The sequence below is a fragment of the Bos mutus genome, chromosome 24 (assembly GCF_027580195.1).
Source record: "Bos mutus isolate GX-2022 chromosome 24, NWIPB_WYAK_1.1, whole genome shotgun sequence".
Lineage (NCBI taxonomy): Eukaryota > Metazoa > Chordata > Mammalia > Artiodactyla > Bovidae > Bos > Bos mutus.
In genome coordinates, this window is record NC_091640.1 from 7,669,618 (window position 1) to 7,685,863 (window position 16,246).

Here is a 16,246-nt window from a genome sequence, read left to right on the forward strand (position 1 = left end):
TTTTTTTTTTTAAGTTCATGAGTGGTTTATTTGACTTAATTTTTTTCAGATAGAAATGCTTTATTTATCAAGATACACATGCCTTATTTGGTCTTCCCAGGTGGCACTAGTGGTAAAGAACCCGGCTGCCAGTGCAGGAGACAGAAGAAACCCAGGTTCAATCCCTGGGTTGGGAAGATCCCCTGAAGAAGGACTTGGCAACCCACTCCAGTATTCTTGGCTGGAGAATCCCCATGGACAGAGGAGCCTGACAGGCTACAGTCCACAGGGTAGCAAAGAGTCGGACACGACTGAGCGACTGTTTATTTACATTTATGCTTTATATGCTTTTGCTGCACTGCATGCAGGATCTTTGGTTCCCTGACCAGGGATGGAACTGTGCCCTCTGCAGCGGAAGCGCGGAGTCTTAACCACTGGACCGCCAGGGAAGTCAGAGACTGTATGCTTAGGGAGACTGACTTCACGTGAAATTTTAACAAGTTTTAGGAGGGAAGAGCTTGGAGAGAGTTTGACATTTTGGAGGGGCTGGATCAGGACGTGTCAGGTAGAAAAGAGACAGGGACAGCAAAACAGATGCAAAAGTGGATAATATTCATTCAAGAGAAGGGAGAGAAAGGGGAGAGGTGTGTCGAGGGAAGGAGGGAGGGGAGGGGAGAAGGCAGAGGTGCAGAGGGAACCTTCTGTGAACGCAGAAAGGCAGGAGGAGTCCCACATGGCGGGGAGTGTAATAATGAAAGGAGGACACAGGAACAGCCTTCCTTTCTGCCCAATTCACCATCACTTCACGAAACAGGAATATGTTTTGACCATATCTGGAGACTAATACACTTGTTATTTAAGTCACGGGCAACTTAGACACCAAAGGAATGAAAATAATACTCTTTCTTCATCTCTGTTAACTCTTCCCGTGATTTGTGGCACAGCTTATTTGTCAGATTTTGTTGTAATAGGATCCTTCGTTCCTATTAAGTGAAGAAAACACCTGACAATTGAAAACAATAACTGAGGTTTTGTTCTCACCTCCTGAAGTAGCGGAACTGTCAGTACTATCTCTGCTGTCTCACTAGAGTCGAAAAAGCCTGCCTTAGAGATTTCTTATTCCCTGCTTAACTAGAGTGATCCAGAGAGTCCCAGAAGCGGAGCCGGGCTTCGGGTCTTGCACGCGACACTGCCCTGCTGTCCAGGGATGGCCACTGCCCTGGCTCACCCCGCTGACTTTGATGGCAGACCCCCGGCTCGTTGCTAGAAGCAGCCTCTCTGACAGCGGGAAGGCTGACAGGCTGTGCGGGACTTTGTCATCCGTGTTCAGTCTATGGGATAGAGGATCTGTGTGGGTCACTGTGGGAGCATCCAGGTCAAACGACTGTGTGTGTGTGTTAGAGAGAGAGAGAGAGATGTGGAAGGTAGGTTAGGAGGCGGGCAATTCCAGGGGGACAAGGCGACAGGGACAGAAGTGAAAGTGAGCCGGATCGCAGAGGGTACAGAATGACAGGCGCCCAGGACGCGTGCTGGAAGGAGGGGCGCCCAGCTCCTTACGGAGCCCGAGAATGTGCCAAAGAGGAGGCGCACAGCAGAGGAGGGCTGCGGCCGTCCAGGGGAGCCCCGAGGCCCCCAGTACGGCCACTCTGAGAGCAGGACACGAGCAACGGCAGAAGCGGGGTCTGAAGCGGACGGGCCCGAGCTGGAGCACCGCCCGGCTCAGCGTGGGGCCGGCGGGGCCCTGAGCCCGCGGAGACCCGACGGGCAGGAGCCGGGCCGCGTGCAGGAGAGCGGCCGAGGTGCGGCTGATGGTAACAGGGCGCCGCGTGCTCACCGGCGTCCTCCCTTCCTGCTGCGCTGGGTTCCCTCGCTCTCTTCAAAAACTGTATCCCACCTTCTCCTGCATCAAGTCTTGACTACCTTTCTCTAGCCTCACAGTCAGTTACCTTGCTTCCTATTTGACCGAGAAAACAGACACGATCGGAAGTCCACTTCCACACGCCTCTATCCGATCCTCAAATGCCTGCCTCCCCTTATTCCTTCATTATATCAGCCTCCATCACACTTTCCTGTTTGAAATGATTTTTTTTTTTTTAACTGTAGCCACTCAGTCATTCACTAGATCCCGTTTCCTCTCAACTCAAAGATACTGGCTAGTGATGTTTCCCTCTTTCTTCTATTATTTTTTTCCTCTTCATAATATGACTCCATGTGCATGCAGATGTTTTTTTAAAAATATAGCTCGCCTTCAAAAAATTTTAACGTCACATTCTTTTCCAGCTACTTCTGTTATCTTCACAATAAAATTTCTTGTGGCGTTGTCCTTGCTGACTCCACTTTCTCTCCTCTCATTTTCTTTGGAACCCACTCCAATCTTCTTTCCCCAGGACTCCACTGAAATAGGTCTTTCCAAGGCCACCAGTGGCCTCTGATTTGCAAAATCAACATAACACTTCTCAAGCTTCATCTTACTCATCCTGTCTGCAGCACTTAACATGGTTAATATTATCTACTTCTTGAGGCACTTTTGCTTCCAGAGTAAGTAATAGATGTTTGTATCTTCTCTTCTCAAAAGTGAGGCATCCAGGTATGTAACTTAAAAACCATCTACATGCTGGGGATTCTTTCCTGATATACAGACACATATATACAGCCACTTTCTGAAATTCCCCCTGGAGGTCCGCAAGGTATCTCCAACTTACCAAGTCAGAAAACAAACAAGACTCAGGCTGACTTGTCATGTATTATTATGTTATCTTTTAAATGCATAGAAAGAAAATGTAAGTAAAATCAGGTAGCCAAGGAATTTATAAACCCTTTGCACATACTTGTCAACCCAGAATTATCAGTGTCCTTTGCTTTTCTTTTTTTCACAAAATATTATTCCATTTGTCACCAGCAAGTTAGTGATACACATTTCTTCATTAAAGAGTATGCTGCTTTTGACTTTAAAATTTTCTTCCAAACCTCTGACACCTACTCTACAAGTTTTATGCTGCCTGGTGGATATTTTGTCTACCAGATGGTGTTCACAGTAAGTTTTGTTTTTCTCAAATGGCCCTAAAGGTTTCTTGAGTGAAACGTTGGAGAGCTGACATGGAACTGAAATATAATTAAACTCAAGAAGTGAAGCACCAACATTACACATAGGTTCAAGAGAAGGGATGAAAACTCTGGCATCCATGACTAAGGCTGTGAACCTGCGACAGTGGCAACTGTATCACTTCCGCCCCCTGCTGGCCACCATCGGATGATGCCATTCAGTGTAAGGTGCAGTAGTAGCAGGGGCTTCCCAAGTCAAGGGTAGAGAACCTGCCTGGCAATGCAGGAACTGTAGGACACGCGGGTTCGATCCCTGGGTTGGGAAGATCCCTGGTGAAGGAATGACAACCTACTCCAGTATTCTTGCCTGGGAAATCCCATGGACAGAGGGGCCTGGCGGGCTACAACACATAGGGTTGCAAAGAGTCAGACACGACTGAGCTGGCCATGAGCACACCGTGAGCACACATGGAATTCTCCAGGCAAGAATACTTGAGTGGGTAGCCAGTCCCTTCTGCAGGGGATCTTCTCGACCCAGGGATAGAACCTGGGGTCTCCTGAATTGCTGGCAGATTCTTTACCGTCCGAACCACCAGAGAAGCCCAGTAGTAACTACACATATCTCAATTCCAGACATGTGAAAATAAGTGCATCTTTTGAATGAAGGAATCAATAAGCAATAAAAGAATGGTCCAACTGTTCTAAAGAAGCTAGCCTGTGTCTCCTGTGAGATGTAAATCTCATTGGTGGGATGTGGAGATGTGCCACCATCCAAAGAGATCAAACCGGAACTTCTCATTGATTTTCTTCCTCTTGATTCCAGCAATCATTCCTTGATTGAATGACTATTATTAAAGTTTAGGAACTTTCTAAGGAGAATTAAAAAACCTAAAAGGAAGGCCAAACCTGTCATTGGAATCTCTATAGACCAATTAATGAAAAGCAATTCACACTAAAGCATGTGTGGGTTCAATAAAAATGTACTGAACTTTAAAGTTAATGGAGCAAAAACTAAGATCAGAGCCTCCATTTCTTGATAAGAACAGTTTCCTAAGTCATTTAATTAATGCTTTATCCTAGGGGGAAAAAATTAGTCCCAGTGTTGTAGCGACAAGAGATTTAGCAAATTAGACACACACACAGAAGACACCAGCATCCTCAAAGTCTTTGTCTTGGCTTTACTTCTCTGGAATTAAAGAAGAGCTTATACAGACATGTGAATTTTAACATCACATATATCCTTGATGTAAATTTTCCAAGAAGGAGACCTTTCTTCCCTCTGCTCTAATAGTTAAAACTCAATTGAATACGATAACTTAATCTTTTTGTGACATAGAAAATCCCATTAATTTTCTAAGATGCTTCCAATCATTTGTCAAATACCATAATGTTTTAGAGAAACAGAGATGAGTAACACATACTCCCTGTCTTTAGTGAGCTCATAGGGTTCTTGGAGAGACCAATGGACCAATGGCTATAATATAAAGTAGGAATTGTAATAAAAGGTTTAGTGAGTAGGTATTGAAATCACAAAAAAGTTGTGGATTAGGAAAATAAACCACACATTCCATAGGGTCACAGAGAGTCAGACACAGCAGAAGCAACTTAGCACAGATGCTCTCACAGGCTGTGTAATAATAATAAAGCTAACTTCAAACCTCAATGCCTTAATACAACAAATGCTTACTCCTCATTCAAGCTATGTCTTATACATCTCTGGGCAAATCACCAGGGCACAGTGGATTCAGAAACTCAGGTGGCTGAGATTCTATGGTTAAGACATCTCAACACTAGACCATTTCAGCTGCACAGTGGGTAAAAGGGATGGGTGACCCCATGGACTGCAGCACACCAGGCTTCCCTGTCCTTCACTATCTCCCAGAGTTTGCTCACACCCATGTCCACTGAATTGATGATTCTATTCAACCATCTCATCTCAACCATCTCATCTATCTTGTCCCCTTCTCCTCCTGCTTTCAATCTTTCTGGCATCAGGGTCTTTTCCAATGAGTCAGCTCTTCACATCAAGTGGCCAAAGTATTGGAGCTTCAGCATCTTTTGAATGAAGTGCATCTTTTGAATGAAGATGAACATTCAGGGAATGATGTCTCACGTGGCTCCACCTAATTGCAAGGGCAAAAGTAAATACAGGGGAGGAGGTGGAAATTAAAAGACACTTGCTCCTTGGAAGAAAAGTTATGACCAACCTAGATAGCATATAAAAAGAAGAGACATTACTTTGTCAACAAAGGTCTGTCTAGTCAAAGCTATTGTTTTTCCAGTAGTCATGTATGGATGTGAGAGTCAGACCATAAAGAAGGCTGAGAGCCAAAGAACTGATGTTTTCAAACTGTAGTACTGGAGAAGACTCTTGAGAGTCCCTTGGACTGTAAGCAGATCAAACTAGTCTATCTTAAAGGAAATCAATCCTGAATATTCATTGGAAGGACTGATGCTGAAGCTGAAACTCCAATGTTGTGGTCACCTGATGCAAAGAGCTGATTCAATGCAAAAGACCCTGATTTTGGGAAAGTTTGAGGGCAGGATGAAAAGCGGGTGACAAAGGATGAGATGGTTGGATGGTATCATCAACTCAATGGACATCATGAATTTAAGCAAACTTTGGGAGATAGTGAAGGACAGGGGAGGCTGCTGTGCTGCAGTCCATGGGGTTGCAAAGAGTCGGACACAGTTTAGCGACTGAACAACAACAAACAATAATATTGGAGACTGTACACTTAATCTCTTTTCTTGTGGCTGTTTTAACTTACTCTTGTCACTTAAAAGACTTCCTTAACTTTATCTCTTACTCTTTTGTGACTCACCATACTTATCTTTTCAGTGTTGCAGGGTTTTAATTTTTTTCAAATCCTTTTCATCTTCGCTTGCAAGTTCTCAAATTATCCCTGAGATCCTTTCTTTGTAGTATCCTGACAGCCAACAAACATTTTGTTTTCTAACTTCTTCCCCTCAATACTGTTGGGAAATACAATTAGAAACAAAATCTTCCAATCTAGAAATCCTCTCCACAAAAGAAAGAAAACATCCTTGTTATTGTTTTCATGTTAAACCAGAATATGATACACATCTCAGGCAATCTGCTGAGAGTTGGCAAAGACAAAAAGACATCTCGCCCTTTTTATAGTCAAAAGCAGATAGAAGGCTCTATGTACATGTTCTCAAGATAAACGACACTGGTCTTAAGGGATGAGAGGGCTTCATAGCACCATTTTCCAGACAGAGTTCATCCTCAATTCACCTGGTAACTGCAGTGACAACCCAGACTAGCTAACTGGCTTTATCTAGAGGAAAAACAAACTTTTCACACCTTTATGAGAGAAGGGGGTTTGCAATGTGGAGTCAAGTGCCAATGCAGTTAGGTTCCTCCCCTCCCACAGCAACTGGGGGTTAGGGGCGTTCCCTTCTTCAATGTTTAACTTTCACAGGTGTGGCTCCTGAGTCCCTGAAATAAAGGCACTCCCAGTTCTTAAAGCTGACAAAAACCTATTGTTTTCAAAAGGATTTATATACATTTCAAAGAGAGAAAACTTAGGGCTTCCCTGGTGGCTCAGACAGTAGGAGAGACCAGGGTTCGATCCCTAAGTTGGGAAGATCCCCAAGGAAATGATAACTCACTCCAGTATTCTTGTGTGTGAAACCCCTGGACAGAGGAGCCTGGCGGGCTGCAGTCCACAGGATCACAGAGTCTGACATGACTGAGTGACTAACACCACTTCAAAGAGGGAAGAAAGTACTAACAATTTTACATTTTCTAAAGTAAAGGTTTTAAGAAAAAGGGAGGGGATAGCAATCTTTCCCCCATTTTTAACAGAGGATGACACTCCCTAATTTTTAGGTTTTGTTTTTTTTTTGAGGAACTGCCCTACTGCTTCCCATAGGGGCTCTACAAACCTTACCTTCCCACCAACAGTGCACAAGGATTCCAAGTTTTCTACAATCGCACCAACTCATTGCTATTGTTGTGATTATTATTATTTTGATCGTAGCCCTCCTACTTGTGTGAGGAGGCATCTCATCATAGTTTCAATTTGCATTTTCCTAAAAGTTTCTTTTAGGTGCTTTTAGGACTTTCTTTTCAGGTGCTATTGTCTGTCTGCATATCTTTGGAGAAATGCCTACTTAAGTCGTTTGTGCATTTATCTTTTGTGTTGTTTGTTTTTGTTGTATGAACTTTTTGAAGTTCTCCCTATATTCAGACATTAACCCCTTATCAGATATAAGACTTGTAAATATTTTCTCCCATTTTGCGAGTTGCCTCTTTACTCCATTGATATTGTCTTTTGATGCACAAATTCCTTAAACTGTTAATAAGTTCCAACTTGTCTATTTTTTCTTTTGTTGCCTTTTGTGTCATATTCAAGAAATCACTGCCCAATCCGAAGCTGTAAAGTTCTGCTCTATATTTTCTTCGAGGAGTTTTATAGTTTCAGATGTTAAATGTAAGTCTTCGATTTGTTTTGACTTAATGTTTGTCATACACAGTGGTGATGGGCCAACTTCATCCTTTTGCATGTTGATATACAGTTTTTCCAGCTATTTGTTGAAAAGACTTTCACCATTGAATTTTGGCAGTCTTGCCAAAAATCATTTGAGCGTATATGTGAAACTCTTCCCTTCTTTAAAATTTATTTTTAAATTAAAACATTTCCACCTAGCAGCATTCACTCTTTGTGCTAGACAGTTCTCTGGGGTTTGATAGATGTATGTAGCATGACATATCCACCACCACCATCAGGATACATTTCAGTTCCGCCATCACCCTGACATTGCCCTTCTGTCGTTTCCTCATCAGGTCGTTTCCCTCCCTCTGCACAGCACCCTCTCCATGGCGATCACTGGTCTCCCTCCTGACCTTGTAGCCTATCCCCCATGCACGTGGCATCATACAGTACGCGGTTTGCTGGATCTGGCCTCTCACTTAGAACAAGGCATCTTTGATGCACTCATTGTATATGTCATTCACTCCTTTTTGACACTGAGTAGCTCTTGCCTGGAAAATCCCATGGATGGAGGAGCCTGGTGGGCTTCAGTCCATGGGGTTGTGAAGAGTCACACACGACTGAGCGACTTCCTTTTCACTTTTTGCTTTCCTGCATTGGAGAAGGAAATGGCAATCCACTCCAGTGTTCTTGCCTGGAGAATCCCAGCGACGGCGGAGCCTGGTGGGCTGCCATCTATGGGGTCGCACAGAGTTGGACATGACTGAAGCGACTTAGCAGCAGCAGCAGCGGCAGCTCTCTATAGATTTATCATAGTTTGTTTACCCATTCAGTGAAGGATATTTGGTTTGTCTAGTTTTGGTCAATCAATGATGAATAAAATGGCTAGCAACATTCATGTACAGGTTTTGATATGAGCATGTATTTTTATTTTTTGTGAGATAATATCAAGAAGTAGGACCCTGCATCAGATCTTCAGGCAATGTTGAGTTTTTTTTTTTTTTTAAACTTCAAAGTTTCTTTCCAAATCACTGTAGCATGCTACATTCCCACCAAATATGTGTTCCATCTGCTGTGCATCGTTGTCTGCATTTGGCATTGTCAGATTTTCCTTTTTAACTTTAGCCAATATAATAGATATGCAGTTGTATCTCATAGTAGTTTTAATTTGCATTTCCCTAATGAATAATTGGAGAAGGAACTGGTAACCCACTCCAGGAGTTTTGCCTGGAGAATCCCAAGGACAGAGGAGTCTGGTGGGCTAGAGTCCATGGGGTCCCAAAAAGTCAGACACGACAGAGCAATTAACACACACACACACAATGAACAATTAGGTTCGGCATCTTTTAGTGTGATTATTGATCAATCATATGTCTTTTTGGTGAAGTATATGCTTACATTTTTTGCCTGTTTTTAAAGCTGGGTTGCATTTTTTCTTATTTTTGACTTGGAAATTCTTTGTATATTTTGTATTTTGGATACAAGTGCATTGTCTAACATGTGACTTCTGAATATCTCTCTAGATCAGTGTCTGGACTTTCAGTCCCTTAAAAGTGTCTCTTGCAGAGACAAGTTTTTAATTTTGATACAGTCTAATTTATCTTTTGTGGGGAGGGTAATAATGCTTTGGTATCCTATTTAAAAACTCTCTGCCTTACCTTTTATTTTAACTGAGTGGTCATACATAAGAGGAGGAGGGTTTCTCTCTGCATGACTGATGGAAAAGCTTTTTAAGGACTGAAGAAGCCTCTATGACATCAGGGAATCCTTGATTATAGCACATAGAGCATTTGCTTCCATTCACCATCTTCCTGTGGGAATTGTACTGCTTTTTATCTCCAATTGTTAAAAATCTGTAACCAGATTGTCCCCAGGCTTCTCAATAGAGACAATACTATCAGAGTTAGTAAGATATATATTTTAAGCACCAATTGTTATATTAAGTGTTTTGCTGAATAGGGAGGTTATGTTTTGAACAATAATTTTATAAAAATGGATTTGGGGATCTTTTGAATCTTGTTCTGCAGGCCTTTGAGCTCATCCTGAATTTTGCTTACAATATTTATGAAGTTTCATGAAGTGAAAAAGCCTCATCAGCAAATAAAAAAAGTGGTTTTATCTTCCGTGCACATTGTCATGACTCCTGTGACGTCCTCTGCAGGTCTGGATATCTTGTTTTGATTTTTTGATTAAATAAACTTGCATGGTAAACTGGGTTGCTTTTCACTTTTAAAGTGCTCTTTTATGAGTAGCTAGCAATTACTCTAAGCAGTCAGGAGGCTGTGACTTCCTCTCCCCAGGCCACGCCCTCTGAGTGAGGACAGTTCCCAGCGAAAGCTCCCTGGTCCTCCTCTCCCGTCCTCACCCGCATGGGTGTATGATTACAACTGTTGGGATGCATGAGGTGTGTTCCTCCAGGAAGAATGATCTTGCTCCATTTCTACTGTTCATGCTTATATTTTATTGGTACAGTAGAATTTAAAATGCATTTTTTTTTTTTTTTTGTGGGAGAGCAGGTTGTACTTTCTTTTTTTTAAAATATAAATTTATTTATTTTAATTGGAGGCTAATTACTTTACAATATTGTATTGGTTTTGCCATACATCAACATGAATCCGCCACGGGTGTACACGTGTTCCCCATCCGGAACCCCCCTCCCACTTCCCTCCCCATACTAGGATGCTCTGGGTCATCCCAGCGCACCAGCCCTGAGCATGCTGTATCAGGCATCGAACCTGGACTGGCAATTCGTTTCACATATGATATTATACATGTTTCAATGCCATTCTCCCAAATCATCCCACCCTCGCCCCAAAGCTCGTCAGTAGGGAGCCCAGAGCCTGGGCTCTACAAGAGAAGCCACTGCAGTAAGCCCCTGCATTGCTGCCAAGGGCGCTCCCGCTCACAGCAACCGGAGAAAGCGTGGGCAGCAACAAAGACCCAGCGCGGCGAGCAAATAGGCAAAGTTGTAAAGGCCTGTCGATAGAAAAAAGGCTAGTTCGACACCCAGTTTTATCACTTTCCAGTACATGCGGTAGTACAAGTCAACGGCTAGAAACTGCCTCCAGATGCTGTGCCGCGTGCAGACAGGAACAAATAAAACACAGAAGATGGAGATCTTGAACTCAAGGTCTACTGTGTTGACAGCACAAAGCTGACCTGCCAGTTTCTCCTTTAAATTGTCCCGTGTCATCACCCATGCCCCCCACACCCCTTCTCCCAGTCCTGACTCGGGGAACTGGGTCGAACATGGACAAAACCTTCTGCTCTTGGTTACCTTTAACAGGAGTGAGATCCTCTGGAGTTTACAAAACAGATGCACAGAACAATGGTCAATATTCCAAGGGCAAGGGACACCCAAAACTCAGAGAAGGAAAAACATACAAATGAACAGTACCCACAAGGACAAACCTTTAAACACAAGGAAACAAAGGAGAAAAGAAAAAAAAATTAACAAGATATCCAAGTCCTCTCTTAAAATAGAAACATCTTAAATCATCTTTTTAATGCCTGTAGTTATGGGGTCAAGAACACTCTTTGCACCATTAGAGGGTGTGTGAATTGAAATTGCTTTGAAAGCAATTTGCTACACTGTGAAGAACCTTGAAAATGTTCACAGCTTTTGACCCAGGAATTCTGCTTTAAAAAGGCTCTAAGAAAATAATCAGATATTTGCACATCTTTTCACAGATGGTCAGTGTGGCTTTATTTATAATAGTTCATTTTGGGAACACCCTAGTGTTAAATTAATGACAGTACAGCCATATGTTCAGATACCATATGGTCACAAAAATATTGACCTTATAGGACTTTATAGAAGATTACTTCTCAGTATAATATTAAATGAAAATGCATTGATTTTAAAATACATTGGAAGGAAGTACAGCAAAATATTAAAAGCCATTTTCTCAAGATACAGAAATAGTAAGTGATTTTAAGCTTTTCTTTCCAACTACTCCCTCAAAAGCCTGGCTTGACTTTTAAAATCAGATGATATAAAGTATTTTTAAAAAAATATTCATGTATTTCTTTGGCTGTGTCAGGTCTCAGCTGCCTCACAGGGCTTTGGTTATGTGTGCTGGCTCTCTGTCCGTGGCACATGCAGCTGTGTCAAGCAGGCTCAGTTGCCCATGACATGTGGGATTTTAGTTCCCCAAACAGGCATCAAACCTGCGCTCCCAGCATGGCATGGAGGATTCTTAACCACCCGGTGGAGCCAGTGGTAAAGAACCTGTCTGCCAATGCAGGAGACGAGAGACACGGATTCAGTCCCTGAGTCGGGAAGATCCTCTGGAGGAGGGCATGGCAACCCGCTCCAGTATTCTTGCCTGGAGAATCCCATGGACACAGGAACTTGGCAGGTTACAGTCCATAGAGTCGCAAAGAGTCGGACACCACTGAACCGACTTAGCATGCAGACCACTAAGGAAGTCCCAATGTCAAGTATTAAAACATCTCAATACTAAGGAAAAAGGGAGACCCTCAAGGAAAACCTAAAAAGTGCAAGGCCTGCCTCAGGTTACAAGAACAGGCTTCTTCCCTTACTGTGCCTACCTAGGAATCAAGGCCCGCCGTCGCACACAGCTTCAAGGACCACCCTCAAAACCCCGTCCAGAAATGCTCACAGCTGTCTCCCCTTCCTTGGCCTCATTCCTCCCAGGGGGCGTGTTTTGTTGTAAAAGTGACAAATGCTCACTGTCAAACCTCAAACAGTGTAAAAGTATATAAAATAAGAAGAGTAAATGCCCTCCTGCTTTCCCCCCAATTTTTTTCCATGTTAAAAGCACTGAAGGATAATTTGCATGTAACGATATGCACTGATACTGAGTAGACAGCTCCATAGCTCTCGACAAATGTCAGGATACAGGGCACAGTCACCCCCCCACAGGTCCTGTGTGTTCCCTGGAGTCCATTCTCTCCCGACCCGAGGCAACCATTCATTTGCTTTCTGTCGCTATATATCAGTTTTGTCTGTTGCAGGATTTCCTACCAATGTTACAACAATGATTTTGAGATTCATCTGTGCTGTGTGTGTCATGGTAGGTAGAATCCTGTTGCATAACTATCTTAATTTGTCTACTCAGTCACATGGTGACTTCATAATTACCTTATAAGGCCACCGATTCATTTTTAGAACGTGATAAATCATATCCCCAAGTGTGAATACATTAAACACTTCTTATATAGAATCCCCAAACCTAAGTCTTATCTTGGATGAATGACAACAATATCACAAAGGGGTCACAACATAATGACTTGATACAGTTGATTGAAGCTCATGTCTAAATCCATATCTGTGAAGAATGATTGCGAAGCAAGCATTTATTTTAAGACATTTATGGATTCCGACCATATGCTGTGATCAAGAAACCAGTGTATCTGTCTTGACATACTACGTTTAAAATCTGAGTCACACATTCCATAAATTATGGATTTGCCAACTTTCTTTTCAGTCATTCTGAATTAATATCAATATTTATACTTGACTAATGCTATTAACATAAACATCTGGATAAATGAATATTACATTAAATTATCTCAAACTTAAAAAGTAATATTTAAGCAATTTTATATAAGACTCCTTTCAACATTTTTCCCTTTAAAAATAATCCATAAAAGTAATGCCAGCCAAGGGCATGTTGACTTTTATGGAAATCCTACTGCACCAAAAATATAGGAGGATGCACCCAAAATCTCACAAATATACTGCATGATAAAAAATAACTATGAAACTAGTTTGATGCCAGCACAAGAGACTGAAGTTATTTTGAATGGGGTAATTAACCTGCCATAGAATTAACACAGTTTCATCCAGATTATCAACAAGGATCTGAAGAAATTATATTTTTGGTAACCTCTAACCTTTACGAAAACAACCATCTACCTGAGCACAGAACCTTGGTCCCAGGCCCCTCCTGCATGTTGCTTCTGCCCTCAGAGCTTACCTGCCCGACTCAAATGTGAACCACGTCGAGTCCCGCCCATATCTCCTCAGTGAGCTGAGGGGCCACATCACCAGCTTGACCTTGGCATTGTGGATATCCCAGAGATAGATATTCTCGTGCGTGATCTGCATTGTGCATTCGCCATAAATGTCCAGATTTGGTGTAGGCATAAGGTACACATTGAATCGTTCTGCAAAGAAACAAGGAACGGAGACAATGAAGTGAGAGGAGGTGTGACTTTTACAGCAGCACTCTATTAACCTGTATACCTACCCACAGCCTGCAGAAAGGGTCACCACGTTCCTTGGTGACACCGATATACATTGTGAAACACTCTCTTTTTCCATTTTGTGGGAAAAGGGGTTAAATGTATTCTTAATCATTCAGTCGTTTACTCATTCTTCAACTTCTGTGGCCTGCATCCTGTGTGTGTGTGTGTGTGTGTGTGTGTGTGTGTGTGTCTGTGTGTGTGTGCATGTGCGTGTGCTCAGCTGTGCTTAACTCTTTGAGACGCCATGGACTGTAGCCCACCACACTCCTCTGTCCATGGGATTTCCTGGGCAAGAATACTGCCATTTCCTTCTCCATGCGTCCTCTATGGTGGGGATTAAACGGTTAAATTGTACCATGGGAACATAAGGGCAAAAAGCTAATTGGAGTCTCTGCCCAAACGGTGTTACTGTCTGCTTCTTCACGAAATCTTAAGTGGATATCATATAAACAATTCCAGGGAGGAATGCCTTATCTAATTTACACAAGAACTTACTCAATTTTACCTCTGCGGCATGAAGTGTTTAATGCCCCCTCAGACTGACTCTCCAAGCACAGAGTACTCATGATCAAATTCAGCATATGATAAATGCAGATATTCATGACTGCCTTCTGCAGAACTTCAGCTATCGTTTCAGTAAGCAAAATAAAACCACATAAATGCTTTCATTCCTGGATATTATGTAGTTGAAAATCTATTAGACAATGATTCCAAACCCTTTATAAATGTCTGTGTATGTCAAACACCACTGCAAAATTCTGCAGCCCTCGATTCCCATTTAAATGCATTAGAATATACTTTATTTTGAAAGATAAGGTCAGTTGGTAAGTTCCAGGAAGTAAAGAACTTGGTATGACCTACAAAGTGTCTTTATAAAATATCCTTAATTCCTAGCATCTTATCTTTGGTGTATAGTAAGTGATCAATAAATATTAGTTAACTAATAGTTGAATGAACTAATAAAATGTTAACTAATAAAATAAGTGAAATAAATATATCCCATGATGAAATAAATATATCCTTGTCAATCTTAAAGAAAAATAAACTCTGAATATTCATTGAAAAGATTGATGCTGAAGAGGAAGCTCTGATACTTTGGCCACCTGATGCAAAGAGCTGACTCCTTGGAAAAGATCCTGATGCTGGGAAAGACTGAAGGCAGGAGGAGAAGGGGCAACAGAGGATGAGATGGTTGAAAGGTATCACCGACTCAATGGACATGCGTTTGAGCAAACTCAGGGAGATATAGAAAGACAGGGGAAGCCTGGCATGCTATAGTCCATGGGGTATCAAAGAGCGGACACGACTTAGCGACTGAACAACAATATGAAGAATATCAGGACTTCCCAGGTGGCTCAGTGGTAAAGAATCCGCCTGCCAATGCAGGAGACGCAGGTTCGATCTCTGGATCGGGAAGATCCCCTGGAGTAGGAAATGGCAACTCACTTCGACATTCTTGCCTGGGAAATTCCATGGACAGAGGAGCCTGGCAGACTACAGTCCTTGGAGTCGCAAAGAGTCAGACACGACTGAGCTGCTAAACAATGATGAGTATGGGCTGCAAGGATTGAGGAATTACAAAAAAATGAGTCATGACAACAAAAAGTTTAAGAATTACTAGCAGATACATCTTCGTGAGTTTGAATTTAATTGTGAACAGTGCTTTAAAGGCAGAGCTGTCGCATGAATTATTTGGAGAGGCATAATTGTGCAGCTGCAGTTGGTCAAGTACTGAGATATTTTCGAATATGCTGCCATCCATCAGGATGCTACGGTTTTAAACACTGTATGTTTGCTGGTCCTGAGCTGCAACTGTCTATATAATGGAAAGAATTGTTCCAGTTGCAGCTATTTTGTAAAGCAAAGATTTTCTGGTGCCAAGTTGGTTATATTTAACTTAAGCACAATAGTTTGAAATTTAGTAACTATATGGACACTATTTATGTTCAAGTGTCTAAATATTTTGGGACCAAAAATAATGATTCAATATTTTACTTAGATTGTTTCTCATGAAAGTATTATGGATATATATTTCATATAATAATTATTTGAAATATAATTATTTCAAATAATTACAATTATTTCCTAAAGAAAAAGGCAAAATGAGGTAAGTTCTATAGCTGAGAAATGAAGAAAGAACACTGTCCCATCAGTTATTTTCAATGAAAGCCTGTATCTGTAGCCACATGTTGTTACTGTTCATGCCTGACTGTTAGAGTCAGGCCTGACTCTTTGCGACCTCATGGACTGCAGCACGCCAGGCTTCCTTGTCCTCCACTTTGTCCTGAACTTTTCTCAAATTCATGTCCATTGAGTCGGTGATGCCATCTAACTATCTCATCCGCAATTGTCCCCTTCTCCTTTTGCCTTCAGTCTTTCCCAGCATCAGGGTCTTCTCCAATGAGTCAGTTCTTCGCATCAGGTGGCCAATGTATTGGAGCTTCCGCTTCAGCATCAGTCCTTCCAATGAATATTTAGGTCTAATTTCCTTTGGAATTGACTGGTTTGATCTCCTTGCTGTCCAAGGGACTCTCAAGAGAGTCGTCTCC

The 16,246-nt window shown here is 42.1% G+C and overlaps 1 protein-coding gene across 1 annotated transcript in view; it reads right to left on the reverse strand.

Moving 5' to 3' along the window:
- The window catches only part of DOK6 (docking protein 6), a 414,927-nt gene that overhangs the window by 133,140 nt on the left and 265,541 nt on the right, over positions 1 to 16,246 (reverse strand). Inside the window, exon 5 of the mRNA XM_070361670.1 lies at positions 13,427 to 13,616. Within this exon, the coding sequence (XP_070217771.1) occupies positions 13,427 to 13,616 (190 nt within the window). The remainder of the gene's footprint in view (positions 1 to 13,426; positions 13,617 to 16,246) is intronic.